Genomic DNA, 20772 nt, shown 5'->3' with positions numbered 1-20772 from the left:
CAAAACAGAATGGTGACTGAGGTCACAGAGGGGCTGGAGGGTGTCGTCTGCCACATGGATGATGTGCTGGTGTGGGGCCGATCACAGGAGGAGCATGACGCTCGTCTGCATGTCGTGCTGGGGAGGATCGAGAAAGCAGGAATCACCCTGAACACAGGCAAGTGCGACCTGTCAAAGGAAGAGGTGACCTTTCTAGGCCATGTGATCTCCAGCAGTGGCATTAACCCCGACCCGAGTAAGACGGATGCCGTGAGGAGGATGGAGGAGCCGACAAATGTCAGTGAGCTGAGAAGCTTTCTCGGCATGGTAAACCAGCTGGGGAAGTTTATCCCGCGGCTGGCGGAGAGAGACAAGGCCCTGCGAGACCTTCTGTCAAAGAAGAACTGCTGGCTGTGGGGCATCGAGCAGGCCAAAGCCTTTCAAGATTTAAAAGATGCACTAATATCTCCACCAGTGTTGGCCATGTACGATAACCACAGGGAGTGCAAGGTCTCAGCGGACGCGTCGTCGTACGGCTTGGGGAGTGTGCTTCTCCAAAAATGGGATGGAGTGTGGAGACCAGTAGCCTATGTGTCGCGGTCTCTCACACAGACTGAGCAGAGATACGCACAGGTTGAGAAGGAGGCCCTGGGCTTGACCTGGGCTTGTGAGAGGTTTAGAAATGTTCTCATCGGCAGACGCTTCCAGCTGGAGACGGACCACAAGCCTCTCCTGAGTCTCCTGGGGTCTCAGGCGTTGGATGATCTCCCTCCACGGATTCTGCGCTTCCGGATGCGCCTGATGCGCTATTCCTATTCCATTGCCCATGTGCCAGGGAAGAGCCTGTGGACTGCTGATACGCTCTCACGTGCTCCTGTGAAGAGGAGAGAGACACCTGAGGAGGAGGAGTTATTTGAGAATACAAATATCTATGTGGACATGGTAATAGAGAACCTGCCAGCGAGCACTGCCTACCTGGACGAGCTGAGAGAGCAGTTGGAGGGGGACAGTGTGTGCGCACAGGTGAAGCAGCGGTGTGCAGAGGGATGGCCAGCACACAACAGTGAACCGGCTCTCAGGCTGTACTGGGCGGAACAGGCGTCACTCACAGTAGAGGATGGACTGTTGCTGAGGGGAAGCAGGCTTGTAATCCCTTCAACAATGAGAAACGACGTGCTTGCCAGGCTGCATGAAGGCCACCAGGGGGTGGTAAAGTGCAGGGAGCGAGCACGGCAGTCTGTATGGTGGCCCGGGCTCAGCCAGCAGCTGAATGAGCTGGTCCTCAACTGCCGAACATGCTGCAAAGAGAGAGAGAACCAAAGGGAGCCCCTGATGCCATCTCAATACCCGGGGCGACCGTGGCAGAAGTTGGGAGCAGACCTGTTCATGCTGGAGAGCAAGACTTACCTGCTGGTCGTGGATTATGCATCAAGGTACGTGGAGATCGCTCTGCTGACTCCCACAAAATCAACAGACGTCATCCACCACTTGAAGTCAATCTTCGCACACCATGGTATCCCGGAGGAACTGGTGACGGATAACGGGCCGCAATTCTCCGGAATGGCCTTTGCAGCGTTTGCGACATCATATGGGTTTCGCCATGTCACAAGCAGCCCGAGATATCCCCAGAGTAATGGGGAGGCAGAACGTGCTGTCAAGACAATAAAAGGCCTCCTGAAGAAGGCAGCCGACCCATACCGTGCTCTGCTGGCATACAGAGCCACCCCGTTGCATAACGGATACAGTCCAGCCCAGCTCCTTATGGGGAGGAGACTCCGCACGACGGTGCCAACGCTTCCTGCTCTACTGGTCCCTACTCTTCCTGACAGTAAGGCAGTGGTTCAGAAGGAGGAGGAGAGGAGAATGAGAGATGCACAAAGCTACAACCGGCGTCATCGTACGCGAAGTCTCGACAGGCTCACTCCAGGAAAGGAGGTGTGGGTCACAGATCAAAGTGCAACTGGAGTTGTGGTCAGCAGTCACCCCACTCCACGTTCGTACATCATAGATGGACCCCATGGAACATTAAGGCGAAACCGTCGCCATCTCGTCCCCATGGAGCCCTCACCGGAGCAGAGTGCAGCAGAACCTACGGAGCAGGAGGTCCTGGAACCACCAGCTACTCCCAGAACCAGGTCTGGGAGATGTGTGGTGAAACCAACTAGGTTGGACTTGTAAGAGACAGTAGAGAGAGAGAGAGTAAAGAAAAGTGACATTCATGCGATAGAATGATAGAGGTTTATGTTAAGATAAGACATTGTTTCATGTATATATATATTATTCGTTTAGATGTACATTTCGAAAGAAAGCAATTGCTATGTTTAATATAACCCATGGTTTATATGGTGTTAAAGAAATTGTTTAGATCAGTTCAGATGAACAGACCTTTTAGATATAGAGGCAGAATAATCCTCTAAGGTCTGGGGAATCAATGGCAGTCTACCCATTGATTCTAGAAAGGGAGATGTGGTGTTATGTTAATGTGTGTGCGCGATACGCGAAGGTACAGGCCACCGTACTGGGGGTTAGGTAGAGTTCGAGAGGAACCTAGGATGCACACCCGTGTAACGTAGCGAGGCTAAGCTAATAAACATACTTACAACCAAAGCAGAGGACTCACGAATTTGTTACCGTGCAAAGTAACACGACAGTTTCCACCTTCCTAATGAAGAAGTTTAGGAATTCTTCACATTTGGAGGGGGAGGCATCAGGGCAGGGGGCGGGAGGACGGGAGGTAAAAGAGTTAATGGTCGAAAAAAGGACTCTGGGATTGTGACCATTTTTGGCAATTATTTCTGAGAAGTGCCTTTCTCTCGTCACCTTAACTGCCTCTGAGTGAGCCTGATACACATTAGGCTCAGTTAGTGCAGCTGCCTGTGGATCCTATGGTCTCAGGTTAAAATCCACAGTTACTTGTTTCATGCATTTTTGCCATTGAGAGTAAATTAGTTTGAATATGGCCACCAGTGATGTCATCGGGGACATTGAATCCTCATAAAATATCTACATCATCATTTCATGGAGCTGTAATTAACACAACACAAGGATTAAATGTCCCAATGACATCACCGGTGGCCATATTCACATTTACTTTAAATAAAGGAATGTGTGCAAAACATTTTAAAGTTTTTGGACGTGTGTGAGATTATGTGCAAAATAAATCAGCATTGTTTTTGTTTTATTAAGTGCACCTTTAATTTTCTCTATCAATGAGTAGATCTAGTCTTGTGTAAATCTCACAGTTAACTCACCAATTACAGTATCACTCTAGTAATAGACCCAAAGAATATAGGCACGTTGAACAGAAGAGAAGCATCTGACCAAAATACTAGCCTTGTGTTTGTAAAAACACATCTATGAATAAAAACCTCCACAGACCATACCTCCGGACTCGATCATTCTGGGTAGCCATGTTCTTATACAGCTTCCGTTCGTCCTCCACTTCCGCCACACTCAAAATGGCTTCCATGCAGGCCTGGGCCGGCCCTCGCAGGAAGTTGAGCAGGTCGCCATGGCAACAGTACTCTGTGATCATCAGCATGGGTCCTGGGGATCCGACAACATCACACAGGTTAAAACACTAAGGTGTTGAACATTTCATTCATTCATTCAATCTGTATTTAACTAGAAAATTAATTGAGGGCAAGCCCTCATTTTCAATGATGTTGAGCGTACATACATAATAAATACATGATTAATATAATACATATACAATAAATGCAAACATAATAGAGTTTGTACAATACATTAAAACAACTGCAGATTATGATGGTATGGTTGGTGATTAAGGATTTAAACTGACCAAAGGATACCAAAGTATTGAGTTTTAGAGTTTGTCGTATGATGTTCCATGTGTCAGGAGCACAGAAACTAAAATGTAAATTTCCCAAGTTCAATACAATCTCTAGGTGTTTATAGTGTGAGCCAATCATTGAATCTTGTACCATAGGGTCCAGATATCCCCTCCAATAGAGAAGCAAGATCATTTTGGCAATCTGCAATCTCCAACTTCAACATCAATATATCACTTTCAATCCAACGTCCATAGCTTGGCAGGATTACTACAAAGACATACCGAGACTGATGAGAATGGATGAGAGCGTTGGTAGCTTCCGTATTGTGTTTAAATTGTGTGCCACTGGGTCAGAACCACAGGAGTGAGGTGGGTGAGGTCACGGTGCTGCAGGGCAGCCATTGTGGATCAACTCAAGTGAACCATGTGTGCTTCAATAAAGAAGTAAGTTTGCTGAACCTAAAATGTCCTTGTTTGACATTTGACAGTGGCTCAGGAGGTAAAGCGGTCGTCTGGTAATCGGATGGTTCCCGGTTAGATTCTAGCTCCTCCTGGGCAGTGTGTGTACTTGAGCAAGACACTTAACCCCTAATTTCTCCAGATGAGCAGGTTGGCACCTTGCATGGTCGCCCCCTGCCGTCGGTGTGTGAATGTGTGAGTGAATGGGTGAATGTGAGGAACAAAATTGTAAAGTACTATATCAATTTACCATTTTTATAAGAGACATTACATTATCCACTGACAGCAAGTAAAAGAAATTATTTAAAAAAGAATCCCCTGGCTGGTGGATCATTACCTCCGCGTGTGCAGGCCCCCAGCAGGTTGACTATGTTGTCATGGTAACCCAAGTGACTGAGTATCTTCAGTTCTGACATGAGAGCCTCCCGCTCCTCTGAATGGGCCCTGGCTGTGGAGACACACATGCACACAAACAGCCATCAGCCAATTATTATTATTATTTTATTTTTATAGCAACAAAGATAGCTGGCAGTGCCATCGTGATATAGATAGTTTCGTGTTTCTAGACATCCCGTGTTCAAGCCAAACAGAAATAGCCGCTGAATCACGTGACTGAGTTGCCCGCTACCTGAGCTGAGCTGCTGCGCTAAAAAAGTACAACGGGGCTCCATGGAGAAACCATGGCTCTCCCCTGACTAAAAGTTGCTTCAAGCTAAAACAGTTGGATGTCATTTTGCCAAACCAGCATGGCTGTGAGAGTCTTTCACCTTTTACATATCTAGCTGTGGCATTGATTGGTTGTTTTGATCACTAGCAGGGCTTTTGCCTCCTCGATGCGCGCACATGGAGTCCAACGTGGACCAGAAACTCACCTATAAGGCCAAGTCGGTCCTTTGGCGTAATGGCTGACATGCAGGGCTACCAGCTTATTGGCAATGGCCACAGCCAAACTATACTAACATTCAAAGTCTGACCACAACTCACGTTTTAGCATCTTAACAGCCACGCGGGTGATGTTGTCCTCTGTGCCCAGACCATATGCCGTAGCCTCGACCACTTTACCAAAGGCTCCTGCACCCAGAACCGCACCTGGTAGACAAAAGAATCACAAGTTCAAAACCTAAATTATAGGCATAAGCTGCCACTCCACGTTTCAAGCGCAGCAAAGATTTAATGTTGTCAAAAAAATAAAGCAACATTCATTCATACAGTCTGTAGAGATGGATGGCGTGATGTCATTTGCGGTCCACCACCGGACCGCTCGGGCTTATAAGGTTAAGGAGCTATAAAAGGCTTTATAACAAAGAACAGCCATTAAAACCTCTTAGCAAGCGCCCCCAAAATTGGCCATTTTAGTTTTCGTTTTTGAGGACTGCATACCTTTTTGCAGACCAAAACAACATACTTTATACTTATAGCACATGCATGAGCCTGGTCTCTTTTGAAATATGACATTCTGAAGTTTCTGATTCCAGAAGGAAATTCACTTTTAGTGCTAACGTAATAGAGTTACATAGGTCTGAAGTTGAACTTGAGTTGTAGAAAAACTTGTTACTCAAGTTTTTCTGTAGTAGTTAGTAGTCCAGAGGTAGTATTTCCCCAGAAGGTGGTATGGCTTATAAATCCAGAGGGAGCCATAGCCTGAAGCCTTATGTAGTACATATCCAAATTTCATAAAGATCCATTCAGAAATGAGTGATTAGGAGTGATTTTGGTAAACTGTGTACAAAGAAAAACTCATAGACTTCAAAAGAATTTAGTTGTTCACATAGATCCCTGATTCACACATCCCCACATGGGGTATCATTGGAAGCCACACTCATTGGCTACAACGATCCACAATCATTTTCGAGATTGGATCTAGATTGACGGAACTACTGCAGCCTGAGTCGGGAGTGTTTTTGCGCAATGCCGTGTACTTTGCACAAGCCTTAAATACCGGCATGTAACTCGAGAACCGCTGAACGGATTTTCGACAGGCAACAAACAGACAGGCTATCGACAGGCAACAAATAAGCCTTCAATTCGATATATATTGTATTACAAAATATGCACACCCGAGCCACTAGGGGTCGCCAAAGTGCCGGTGGGCAAATCGTCCTAAAAACGTCCCCGATATGGGCTGTCGCATGCTAAGAGGTTTTAACTAGCTGCCTAGATTTCACTTTATGTCACAATTAACTATGTCATATTTAGTCATACTATGTTATATGGAGATGCAGCCTTTGCCAATTACGCCCCAAAACTATGGAACACCCTACCTATAGATAACATGCTAATGATTTTAAATATATTTATATATTTAAAAGCAAGCTAAAAACTTGTATATTATCTTCATTTTCGATTTTGAATACACCAAACAGAGAAGCTGACAATTTCATAATTGATGTGTAGGCCTATCAGTGATAATCAAACCGTAAACAAAGAGGCCTATTAAGATGTTAGATCCTAATATGAAAAAACTGTGATTTAATGTTATATGCCTTATCTTGACTTTGTCTAATTAGCTGCAGTCTATTTTATGCTAATTTTATGCTTATTTTATGCCTATTTTTTAGGGCTGACCCCTATTAGTCGAATAGTCGACTAATCTATCGAAAGGAGCCGTAGTCGACTGCCAACCTCTTAGTCGAATGCAAAACAAATAAAATATAATAATATTATAATAATGGTAATTATTATTATTATAAAAAAAATTACCATTCTTTCCAAAAGAAAAAAGGCCTAGAAGCGTGGCTAACGCTAATGGAACGCATACCAGAGGCTAACTGCTTAGGAAAACAGGCACAGAGAGGCACAAAGACTAGACTAAACAAATATCAAGATGTATCCATCAGTGGACCAATTGCATGCTTTAGCAGAGGACAAGAAGCCTTCCGTCGACTCCTTCAGACATTAAGCACCCCCACAGCTCAAATGGAATGATACAAATATATATATATAAATATATACTTTTCTTTAAAAAAAAATTTTTCATAGTCGACTATCGGCTAATTTCGGCCAATCAAAGTCGACTATCCAAATCCTTAGTCGGGGACAGCCCTACTATTTTTATGTCTGCACTTTATGCATTGCTCTTGATCTGCTAATTTTATGCCTGCCATTTTTTTCTTTACTGCCGTGAAGCACTTTGAGCAGCAATTCTTGTATGAAAGGTGCTATACAAATAACGTTTATTATTATCATATTATTATTATATGAAAGATAAAACCTACCCAGTCGTAGCTTGTCTCTGGGGAACTCCCACTTCTGGTTGTATGGGAGCTGGGTGGGGTCAACAAAGCTGTAGTTGTTGCCAGTGTAACTCTCGATGATCTTCCAGCGGATCTCATATTTGGGTTTCTAGAAGAAAAAGAAACATCTAACCATCACTTGAAAATTTAGAATGTTTGTACTTTAAGCAACAAGCATGTTGTGCGCACCATGGAGGAGATCTCGGCTGTCTTCAGTCACTTTGTACAGACAGGAGCTTGACCCCATTAACCTTGTATTGGTTTGTGCCTAACTAGCCCAAGCTAGTACTGTAGGTATACGGGAAAGCACGGGTTGTGGTGAGAAAGGACTCTACCGATCAACAACACAACTGGTAAGTATCAAACAAGGCTAGGCTGCCAACAATCTGAACTATACCTTTAAAGGGATATTTCACTTCAGTAGGACATGTCAAGTTTCATCAGTCTTACCTCTATGTAAGTACAGTACATCTACAAGTAAACTAATGACCACAACAAGCCTTTAATCTTTACCGTGAGATGTCTTCAGTACAAATGATTAGTTGTAGTCATTTTACCACAAGTTATAGCGGCCACAGAGCAGCAAATGACCATTAGAGCAACGTCAGGGAGCCAGATGGAAATCATTGGCTTTGCAATAGTGTCCATCCAAATTTCAAAACACTATCTTCAGAATCACGGTAGGGGCTACACGAGCCTTAAAAGTACACGCCAACATTTTGGGAAATTAGCTTACCGTCTTCTCCAAAGAGAGACAAGAAGATAGATACCAGTTTCCTCTCTGTGCATTCAGTAGAAAGCTATCTGGCTGCATGTTAGCCTAGCTTAGCACAATGAATGGAAGCGGACATGGCCGGTTAGCCTAGGCATTGTCCAACTAACACCTCTCCTGAAGGCTAACCGGCCATGTACGCTTCCATTCATTGTGCTAAGCTAGGCTAACATGCAGCCAGATAGCTTTCCCAAAATGTTGGCGTCTTCCTTTAAAGGCCCACTTGCAGGTTAAACCCTACTCTTCAGTTATGGATAGTTTACATCATTGGTATCTAATTTCATTATTTATTTGTTTCCATTTGACGCCGGAAATTCGACTCAGAAAGGGTTAAGAATGGAGCCAATCAAAAAGCGTATCATACGCTATCAGGGCTGTAACGTCACTGCAGGTAACTTTCCCCTACTTCTGATCCACTACAATGGAGTTTGACGAGTGCAGAAAGCTATTTCCTTGATCCAAATGGACGCCTTACAAGACGAAAATGGGTTTAATCGTCGGAGAGACTTTGATGGACCAGCTACAACTGCATCTTTGGTTGAAACAAGGTAGTTATAAGGTTTTTAATGTCGTAAAAAAAGAACTACATGTACCACTAGGCAGCCTGTTGTTCAGTACAGCAGCGCTACTGGTCTGTGGGCTGTCGCGGGTCATAGTACCAAGCTGGCTATATGGCTCTGGCTAACGTTAACGTTACCCCGCTAACGTTAGCATTATGTCTACTGTCGTGAACCATTTTAAATCGGGGCATGTAGAAGAGTTTCGGAAACGAGTACAATGTGCAGGTCCTCTTCTCAGACCTGTGGGGCAAAGCACTGCACGCATCATGCCAGCTAGCAAGCTACACGTCACGGCATGTTGATACGATAGTAGCCGCTTTCATGACTGATGCACTCGGTCACGAAAGGGGCTACCACGATAGCTAACTAACGTTAACGTTACAAGCTCAAACACCTTATAACTACTACTAACTGTTGTGTCCATAAGTTCCCTAGCAGAATACTTTGTTTGTGAGGACAAAGGTATACAAAGAGGAGAGAACCATTTTAAATCGGGGCATGTTAGGAGTTTCGAGAATGCTGGCTAGCTAGCTACTAACGTTATATACACTATGTACAACGACACAATGATTTACATTATTACAAATATGGTAACGTGGTTGTGACTTTTACAAATAGTGGTTAGCTTTAGAGATAAATGGCTATGATCATGGAGCACTAGTGTTAGGTGAAACAGATACTAGAACCTCGGCTAGTAGTAGCAAGGCTCTCTGCTTCCTGCCACTACCTGTCTGTGATTCTCAGGCCCTGCTGCCCTGTACCTGCTGTGATGTCATCATTAAGATGACACACGCACGCTATGAACCATGGATTAAAATATCCACGTGCGTGGTGGTTGTGGTTGGGAGGACAAAATGTTTGAAAAAAAAAACGCTAAAACTGGGTCAATTTCGATATCCCCCCCCCCCCTCTTCATGAAAGTCACCGTTGGCCTAGTCACATTGTTTATTGAACAAAAATACAACATGCAAGTGGGCCTTTAAGAGAAATAGCAGTGATTGAAGGAAACCCAAAATGTTTGTAATTACTGTATTTAACCATCCAGGACCACTGAAATAATAACCTGAGGAATTCAGCACAACCCAAGCCAGCGGGCATCAAAGTGCAATAAGGACCAATAGCAGGTGATCCTACAACGACCCACGTACCTGTTTGTATTTGTAAAGAAGGACCAATAGCAGGATGAAGAAAACAAAAGCAGCACTGGATGCTCCAATCAGCTTTGGAGTAAAGAAGGATGTCGCGGGCGGTCCTCTAGTGGCTGGAGCAGGCACATCTACACAACACAATGACAATGTTGTTATTATACTTACTATTATTGTTGCTGGTGAATAAAGAAAAGTCTACACAACAAGACGATATGTAAGGAATTAGCCAAATGGTGAAAGAAGGAGTCACAGAGGCAGTCGTCATCAGCTGGTGTTTTATTCTTTCTGTTCACCAGTTGCTACAATTAGTAGTAGTAATAATAATAATATCGATAATAATAATAATAATAATAATAATAATAATAATAATAATAATAATAATAATAATAATAATAATAATAATAATAATAATAATAATAATAATAATAATAACTAGACAATTCCGCGCGGGGGAAATTGTGAAAGTGTGGGTGACGCCTGTGCACCGCCAGCCAACGGGAGAGGGTCTCTCGCGAGTCTCTATGACAAACGGTTCAAAGGATACAAAAAGGGGGCGCGGCCTAAGGATCGGGGGAGTGGTCAACATAGACCAATGAAAGAGGATATCCCTACTGAGTGCAACGACACAACCTGCAAGTCGCATAGCACTATTACACTATTACACACTATTACACTATTACACACTATTACACTATTACACAATATTACACTATTACACACTATTACACTATTACACTATTACACACTATTACACTATTACAAACTATTACACACTATTACACTATTACACACTATTACACTATTACACACTATTACACACTATTACACTATTACACTATTACACACTATTACACTATTACACACTATTACACTATTACACACTATTACACTATTACACTATTACACACTATTACACTATTACACACTATTACACTATTACACTATTACACACTATTACACTATTACACTATTACACACTATTACACACTATTACACTATTACACACTATTACACTATTACACTATTACACACTATTACACACTATTACACTATTACACTATTACACACTATTACACTATTACACAATATTACACTATTACACACTATTACACTATTACACAATATTACACTATTACACTATTACACACTATTACACTATTACACACTATTACACTATTACACTATTACACACTATTACACTATTACACACTATTACACACTATTACACTATTACACTATTACACACTATTACACACTATTACACTATTACACTATTACACACTATTACACTATTACACTATTACACACTATTACACTATTACACACTATTACACTATTACACACTATTACACCGAGTACAATGGCACAATCCGCAAGTCTCTACGACAAACGGTTCAAGAGATACACTGAGGGGGTGTGGCCTAAGGGGGCGTGGTCTAAGGATCGGGGGAGTGGTCAACATCGACCAATGAAAGGTGGTCAACATCGACCAATGGCACAATCCGCAAGTCTCTACGACAAACGGTTCAAGAGATACACTGAGGGGGTGTGGCCTAAGGGGGCGTGGTCTAAGGATCGGGGGAGTGGTCAACATCGACCAATGAAAGGTGGTCAACATGGACCAATGAAAAATTAAAGAGGATATCCCTACTGAGTACAATGGCACAATCCGCAAGTCTCTACGACAAACGGTTCAAGAGATACACTGAGGGGGTGTGGCCTAAGGGGGCGTGGTCTAATGCTCGGGGGAGTGGTCAACATCGACCAATGAAAGGTGGTCAACATCGACCAATGAAAAATGAAAGAGGATATCCCTACTGAGTACAATGACACAACCCGCAAGACAGATGGCGCTGTCCAGCAATTCAGTACTGCAACACAGTGATGGGCAATGATGGGTTAAGTGGATGATGTCATTGGCAGGTCAGCTGAGCCATGAGCCCTGAGCCTCACAGCTGTTAAGGCTGAACCAATCAGCCATGAGCACAATGACTTGCATATTCTGAATTTTCTTTACATGACTGCATTGTCACGTTGATTAAAAGAAAACTATAAGAGATGAAGCGTTGTGACGCGCACATGAGCACTACAACGAGTAGGCGAAGGGTTGTGTGCGATATTGTGGCATTCGTGCGATATTGTGGCACTCCTTCGGCGATCGGAACAGAAGGGTAAAAAAGCTAAAAAATCATCTGATTCCTAGAGTGGGATTACATTGGGGTCTATGGGGAGGAGAACCTTCAAACAAATGGTCGTCAGTTGAGATAGAAATGTCCAATTCCATTTATTTTTCTTTTGTGAGCGGGCTGACAGCCGTGTCATCGTTTTGATGTGTTTGTTTTATTTCTACGTCCAAAATTGAGATCACACTCGCAATTCACCCAAGGTAGTGGAAAAAAGATTATTTCAGCTGCTACACTCTAAATTGCAATGCATTTCCAATGGGGCCGAAATTTTACCGTTTAAAGTCGATTCGTAGCCAGACGGTGCGGTGAAACTTTACGAATTCGAATACCGCTGTTGCCATAGGCAAGCCGCTCGTTTTGATACCTTTCACGTGTATGGGGCGCGAACGCTCTGGCACGAGTGGTGTTGGCAAAATCGGTGGAATAATAAAGAATAAAAAGACGTACAATAACTACAGTGTGGGTGGCAACCTGGCTTCGCCAGGTTACCCACACTAATAATGATTAATAGAATATAATCATCATCATCATCTGCTAAAATTAAACCTTATACTACTACTATTACTACTACTACTACTACTACTACTACTACTACTACTACTACTACTACTACTACTACTACTACTACTACTACTACTACTACTACTACTACTACTACTACTACTACTACTACTACTATTATAATACAAAAATGTATGCTGTTTTCTAGAGCCAGAAACATTGAATATGATGGTGTACACATATCTACCATAAGTGGTTCTAGCATTGAGAGAGTCACTGAATATAAATATCTTGGTGTGTGGCTTGATGAGAAATTTAAATTTTACATTTAAATTCCATGTGGAGGACCTCTCCTCCTTGCGACAGAAAATTGGCTTCCTATACAGAAACAGTACCAGCTTTGATTAGTAGGAAGAGGGTTGTCGAGAGTTACTCCAAGGTATTTATTACTAGTGCCTGTTGTTTTTAACTGTAGTGTCTGTCTGCTGTCTTCATAACCACACTGTGTCTGTACTTCTTTATAAAAAAAATTTTTATCCCTCCCGTCCTCCCCAATTTTTTAACTCACCAGCCACTACTGACACACACATTGGGGGATGTTTTATAACTATAATATAATATAATAATTTGTGCTTCACCAAAAAATTTGGTCAGCAGCCGCCACTGATGCACGCCTGGTGATACTAAATCCAAATTTAACTCTGTCATTGGAACGAGTAGATTTGGCCCGATCCATAGATAATATATAATAAGGTAATTTATAGGCCTCATATTCTATATTCTATAATAATATTTCAAATTGCTTGGGTCCAGATGGCAGAATTGAATTGTACTGAATGGTGTTATTCACTGTCAAAGATGCAAAGAAAAATCATAATTCATATTCTCCTTTGTTTCATCACAATTTAAGCAAGCCTAGTAATAGACACAATATTTCGGACACTGGGAATACATTTCATGAGATCCATAGATGTCCCTAGATACCAAGAACATGCAAATGGACCTTGTAGAAGTGGAGCAATCTTCCATTTACTTAGGTATGTATTTTTAGGCAGATTTTCAGAAAATAGGGCTCAGGCTTAAGAGGTTAATACTACAGTTAAATAGTGTGTGTCTGTGTCAGAGAGAGAGAGAGAGGGCCCATTCTTTTATTAGAACAAAAGAAAAGATAGCTGCAGTGGCCATCTTTGTTATTTTAAGGGCCATGAGGCCTCAGCCAATTCATAATAAGGGAACCATAGGGCCATAAAAGCTAAGTTAAGACAAGAGGTAAGATCAGTAAAGTTAGTTGGTTCAAATGTAATGAGATGCAAATTAGAGAAGCTGGACGTGAGCTCTGAGTGTACAAAATAATAGGGAAGTATAATTAATTAGACCAATCAGTAGAGAATAGGAGTGGTAAGATTTATAATACTGTTCTTAGAGAGAAAACAGTCTCTCTTTGCTCTTGCTACTCTGATGTCATTCTGTCATTAAGATACTGTGATCTGACATTTTGTGTGTGAGAAGGAGGCCGGAGCCAAACGTGACTTAACTTCTGTAAATGTAACCTATTCTATGATAAAGTTGATTTGAAGCTTAGAAGACCAAGTATCATCTTTCCTACAGAGCCTCCTCATCATCGATCGAACAAGACACATCACTAATACTACTACTACTACTACTACTACAACAACTACTACTACTGCCACTGCTACTGTACTACTACTACTACTACTACTAATACTACTACTACTACCCCCAAAAACTACCCTTTTTTATTTTTGTTTTTATTTTTGTCATTTAAATATTTTTTGTGTATCCAAAATGAATGTTGTTGTTTACATGTTGTGTGTATCCCCTCCCTACTTACTATGAACCTGATTGGATAAATTACATGCCGGTGCTCTAGTGCGACCTCTAGTGCGACATCTAGTTGCTGAATGTTATCTCACCTTTAAGTCAGAAATGTTCTTTTATACAATGGCATGCACATTTCTTGATTCTGATTGGCTGAAACAGTCAAGTTAGCCGTTGTTATTTCGTATAACACACTCGTATAACACACTCATGACCCCAGAACCCGCCCACAACCGAATTACTTTTTTCTTTCTTTTTTTCCCGAATGACTCCGCTGTTCATCCTTTTCCTGAATGAAACCAAGATGGCGGACAATAATCTTTATGAATGGATGTATTGATTTCGACATAACGACTCATTCAAAAAAGATACAGTCAACTGGAATATGTTAGTTGTTTACACATATGTTGGATTATTTAATTAGTTTGTCATGACCCATTGTCAAAACAATAATAAATCGCGGGATATATATGAAGTGTGTTGTTAGATGGCATTATTTGCTTCAAAAGGACACTGTCACACGGTTTCACTGGATGTCCCGCACAGGTTTGTTTGTAAACACAAGTTCTGTATCGTTAGTGGCTTAGCTTGGCATCGCCTTCTGCACTATCTCGCGTACGTGCACGCGTACTGAATAAACCACAAATGTACCTCTAATACCAGTATTAGTCTGACCACACCCCTCATCAGCTTACCTTCATAAGCAGGTGTGTGGTCACCTGCTCTCCTCCTTCTCGCTTTCACCACAAGGAAGAGGTGCCTCGGTAGATCCCCACACTTGACACCATGATGGAAGAAATTGGATTAGGAACAGCTTGGGAAACAAGGATACGTTGACATCATATCTTTATTTTCTCTCTCACTATTTTTCGAGAAAATACGGCGATATTGTCTTCGTACTGGAGTGTCTAGAAGATGATGATCATTCTACAAACCCTCCACCGGTTTTCGTATTGGGAGCACGCCGCTGCATGCTTCTCAACTGCAGTTCCTTGCTGTGTTTGTTGGGGTGGAACCTGTCAGGCCACAGCTGAACTGTCGGACATGCCGCTGTTGTGAGGAGCGGTGCGTTCCAGGTTGGGTGAGTAGTGTTTGCTGGCGGGCTCCACTTGTCTGTTAGTGCTATGGGGGCTACTAGACAAAGTTTATGGAAACCGGCCCCAGGCTAGGGTCCTTTGTTTAGCCGTCTAGGCGACAGAAGGCCTTGGTCTGGCGACCATTATAGTTTTAACTAGTGGGCCGCGACCATTGACACTGGTGATCCCTGTGTGTTCTGGACGAGTGGATTCTCTCTGTCACCGTGTTAAGACCCCATCTTTCATATCCAAATGAGAGTATTCCTTCACGAGGGGATATGTGCATGTAATGTGCGATAGCGGCAGATTCATGTTCAAAGTCAGCTATACAGGCCAGTTGGTACTGTGCTGATTCCGCCGGACGTGTTAATGTCACCGTTGTGAAGCGGTGTTGACGTCTTGTTTTCTCTTTTCTCTTAAAAAGTGAGGAGGGTTCAGAACGGCGGCCTGTCTGGGTGAGTGTTATGTCATTGTTTACATGTTCATAGCTTACGGTTAGCCGGTCGGTGGCCTGGCGCGGGGTAGCTTAGGCTTCTCGCGCGCCGCCGGGAGCTCGCTCCTGATCGCGTGCGTCGTAGATCGGCGTCTCGCGAGCGGAAGCGATAGCACCCGAACGGTTGGAGCAGCCGTTAGCTTGATGCTATTCTGTTGAACGTGCTTTGATTTTTAACATGTTTTACACTCTTGACCACGACGTCATCTTTGACAGGGGATGTTCGTCAACCCTGCCTGAGCCTAGACGGGGATTGCGTCAACAAAGAGGGCTGTGTTCTACGGTGGCTTATGACTGCACTTCGCTGATCTGCGTTCCGGGCAGGTACGGGGTTGGCCAGACCCTCATAACACGTCTTCTGGTTTTACCTTGCTAAATGTATTGTGAATGACGGTGTTTTTTCCCAAAACGTGTGTTGTTGCAATGCATTTGAGATACGTTGCGGGTTGTGTGTGAGCTGTTTTTGTCACTGGCAGTAGCTTCTCTGTGCAGGTCGTGATGTATTGATCTGGTTGTTGTGTGAGAAACATCATGGTGTTTATGTGTACCGTGTACTCACTACTAAGGCAACTAACCTATGAAGCTATGCTTGGTGACGAGTGAGTAAAAGAATGTTCTTTCTCAGACTGTAATGACAATGGACAGTGAGTTCACACATTAACAGGTTTTCCTGTTTTAACTGGCCGTATTGAGGGTAAAATAGGAGGATTGTGTTTTTCCCCCCCCCGGTTCCCTGGGGACTTTATCACCTCCTATCAGACATGTTGTGCATTAATTGTGTCTTTTGTGTGGTAGGGATACGATGTAACTCTCAGCTTGATTGCTGAGGTTGTGCTAAATCTGCTGGAGAAACTTATTTCCTAAAGGGAAATTGGTTTGGTTGCTGTCATGTGTGCTTAGCAAGGCCTGTGGTCGATACTAATCAAGGATGATGTATTCTCTCATTGTGATGATGATGGGTTGTGTGTGTCATGTGACCTACAACTGGGTTGTACTGACCACAGAAGCACATGTGTATGTTGGACCGGGGTTCTTAGAGCCCTCTCTATTCTGTGTTTTTCCTTAGTAAAAATCAGATAGCAGGTTAGCTCGTGCGCTGTGTGGAGCTGTGAAACGCTTCATAGGGTTGACTATGACTGTGTCATATTCTCTTTTTGTCGTTACGTCGTATCATGGGTGTGGGGTCGTAAAGGGGTGAACTGGTAACCTTTCCTCTCCCCGTTGTTCTGTCGGTCAGGGGTACACCCCCTGTCCTTCAAGGTTCCCGTCACGTGGCGGTTCGGCACGTTACGGGGGGGGGGGGGGGGGGGGGGGGAGGGAGTTCCTGGTCCCACGGCCTGGTATATTGGGCGTGTGCACCGCAGGAATTCCCCCGCCATAGAGTACGTCACCGTGCGCGTCTCTGTTGGTAGGACTTCCGTGTGCTGTTCAGGTCCATGTGATGGATCTGTTTTCAGGGGGGGTGGTCAGGGCTCCTCCTCACCAAGCGCCTACTCAGGCCTTCTGTGAGTTCGGACTCCTTCTTCCATGTGATCCATGTGAGGAAGCCTCCATCAGAGTACAGAGCCTTCCTCCTCAGATTGTCAAAGTGAGTGGACCCTCTAGAAGGGTCCTTTTCTATTGTATGTATATTCGATTCAATTCGTTTATTGAGTGTGTATGGGTTCGGTGCCTCTTCCCCGGAGGCCCTAAAACCAGTTTTTTACATGGCTCAAGGTGCAATATATTCTTTTCAATCTGTACAGCTCGCGTGGGAAGTCTCTCTGGGGATCCCCGTCTCTTTCCTATGGGAGGGTGGTGGGATGTAAAAATGTGAACATTTTTTACCCCGGCTGTGTAGACTGGGATACATACTGTTGATGCTTCCTTCTTTCTATTCCAGAAGTGTTGGAGTTAGGGAGTGTCACACCCCTCTTGTCGTTCCCCTGGGCGCCTTGGGGATTCAATGGCAGGTCTAAATAGCCTGTTCATTGATGGGGGTGTGTCCCGACGCACGTATAGTGCTAGCTCGCTGTAAACAGGCGATTGACTGGCACGCCTTAGTTGCTTGTGGTTGAAACAGCGTTTTTATAAAGCAACTGAGATGGGGGTTTTTCCTCTTCCGGCGACCACATCCCATGACCTGGGTGGGTTGTCGACGGATCCTCGTTCATGTCTGGGGGATGATGACGGGATGGATCTGAACATATGTAGTGGGGTCTCACGCCCTTGGGGTGGGCCACCAGGCGCGGTTCGTCCCGACGTCTGGGTGGCGCCTTCTTTTCATGTTAAGATCAACACGCATATCTGCCCTTTTCCTGGGGCATGTCGGCGTGGTTAGGGCACGGGACTGGTTCTGGTCACGCTGGTCCAGATCAGTTGAACCCGTTGTCCGCCGGGGATGCAGATCTGCTGTTCTGGTACCCTGAGGGACTTGGGCTTTTTTCAGGGGGAAAAATGCCAGGTCGGTCTGGGTGTCACAGGGTTAAGCGCTATGGAGACCCTGGTTGGGTATGTTTTTACTCAGCACTGTCGTCATGGCTTACAGCCATGCCATTCTGTACGCGCTCGATCTCGTCGGATCTCGGCCGCTACACAGGTTGGTCCTGGTTAGTACTTGGTTGGGAGACCGCCGGGGAATACCAGGTACGGTGTGCTTAGGGGCTGGTTCTCCATTGTTTTTCGCTCCTCTCTCACGCATGGCGAAGAGGGGCCTGTGGGGGTGGTTTTTTGACCTCCTCTGGTGACCCTGTGCTTCCCGTACCGCCAGGCCCGGTCCGAAGTGATGTTTGCGACCCGTAGGCCTGGGTTAACCCTTTTTGGAAACTGAAACACTTGTACTGCGGTATAGCCGGTGTATACCCGCAGGTGTGTTTTGGAGTTTTTTCTTGAGGGGTTATAGGAACAACCACCGCATTGGGTAACACCGAGGTGGTTGATTCCCTGGTGTGTTGGAGCAGTGTCAACTCCCGGGTTCACCGGTTGAGGGTGCCCCTGCACGTTCATGACGTCTGCCAATCGTGTCAGCCTTCTCTGCCTCGACCCCTCTGGGTGGGGGTTGTTAAATGGAGGCTTGGTCATGCAACACCGCCAGCTTACGCTCCTTCCGCCGGGGCGGCTGTGTTCAGCTGTCCCCTCTGGCGCCTGTCTCGTCCGCAGTCTCCAGGCTAGGGTTAACAGCCTGTTGCCTGGTTTTTCCCCGGTGCGCTGCCTGCTTCCGTTGGTTAACCTTTTTTGTGTGCTTACGGCCATGCTGACTGCCTATTCTGCAGGGTCAGTGTGCCAGGCGGTGTACTATTGGGGGGACGGGGCCCGCTCGGCTTACTGGCCTGGTTGGTTCCGCCTGGGAATACCAGGTGCAGTAACTGAGGGGCCTTTGTCCGAATACGCTGGCGATGTGGGGGGCGGGGCACTACGTGCCCACCTGGTGGGGTCTTGATGCTGGCATCATGGACTTCTCCGGGCCCCCATTCCAGGGAGTCCAGTCCTTTTGGTGGGTCTGGGTCTTCCTTCGTGCTCCGCTGCTACGGCCTTGCCACGGGGTTGGGTTTGCCCTTGACCCCGTGATTCTGGGGGCAGTAACGAGGTTGTTCCTCCGTTCGTTCCCGGGTGGCATGCGGGTTGTGCGTGTGTGTAGTCGTGGGTCAAGCCACGGTCTGCTCACCCTGTGCGTTGAGTTGCTTGAGTGCCTCTTCGCACGGTCGGGTCCGTCGCCCTCCCGTGACGTCCCTAATAGGGGGGCTACCCTCCATTAGGGGGGGTCGGGGGGGCTCGGCCCTCCCTGTTCTGATGGTTTTGGGGGGCTGTCAGCGGGGTGTATTTGTCAGCCAAGTGGCTCCGCTTGGCCTCCCTTGTGCAGAAGGCGATGCCAAGCTAAGCCACTAACGATACAGAACGTTAGGTTATGACTATAACCAAGTTCTGTTAGTTAGGGGCGATGCTTGGCATCGGACGCCGCTGCAGCCCTTGTCCTCACCTTGTGGTGAAAGCTTGGGAAGGAGGAGAGCAGGTGACCACACACCTGCTTATGAAGGTAAGCTGATGAGGGGTGTGGTCAGACTAATACTGGTATTAGAGGTACATTTGTGGTTTATTCAGTACGCGTGCACGTACGCGAGATAGTGCAGAAGGCGATGCCAAGCATCGCCCCTAACTAACAGAACTTGGTTATAGTCATAACCTAACGTTGTTCATCATGTCAGAGATTTGCATGCCATTGTAGAATGTTATTAACACACTGTTTCCCCCCGCAAGGTTTACCAAAGCCCCGATGGGAGTCAACTTCCTCGCCTCCATGTTACCCCGAATATGTAAAGCCGCGGGCACCGACACGATTTACACAAATCATTGTTTAAGAAGCACTGTTGTTCAAAAATGTATGAATGCAGGCTTCCAATCGAGAGAGATTATGTCTGTTACTGGCCATAAATGTGAGTCTTCCCTGCAATCATATTGGACCCCAAATTTTGAAGACAGACAAAATTATAGCCATGTTCTTGCAGGCTCATCTGCGCAAAAGCGCATTGCAGAAGGTTCTGAGAATTCTGTTCCAGCTAAGAGGCAAAATAACAACACAGATACTTTTTTCTCAAACTGCACTATAACCGGGAATGTTACCACCAATGTAAATAAACCATAATCACCCTACAAAAACAGTACTGTATTTGTAAATCTGGTATGTCAATGTCATAAATGTATAGATGTAGCAGTACTGTCTATCTGTATGTCATGCATGTCATATATGTTATGATGAA

At 44.8% G+C, this 20772-nt stretch overlaps 1 protein-coding gene across 1 annotated transcript in view; it reads right to left on the bottom strand.

The window, feature by feature from the left end:
- The window catches only part of csf1rb (colony stimulating factor 1 receptor, b), a gene marked incomplete at both ends in the record, with an annotated part of 81174 nt that overhangs the window by 33803 nt on the left and 26599 nt on the right, over positions 1–20772 (bottom strand). Inside the window, 5 exons of the mRNA XM_084336605.1 lie at positions 3363–3525; positions 4569–4679; positions 5216–5320; positions 7447–7573; positions 9945–10072. Of these exons, the coding sequence (XP_084192731.1) occupies positions 3363–3525; positions 4569–4679; positions 5216–5320; positions 7447–7573; positions 9945–10072 (634 nt within the window). The remainder of the gene's footprint in view (positions 1–3362; positions 3526–4568; positions 4680–5215; positions 5321–7446; positions 7574–9944; positions 10073–20772) is intronic.

This window comes from Notolepis coatsorum (genome assembly GCF_963971535.1).
Source record: "Notolepis coatsorum genome assembly, chromosome: 19".
Taxonomy (NCBI): Eukaryota; Metazoa; Chordata; class Actinopteri; order Aulopiformes; family Paralepididae; genus Notolepis; species Notolepis coatsorum.
Note: the sequence above shows the minus strand (reverse complement) of the source record. Positions and strands in the feature narration are given on the sequence as shown.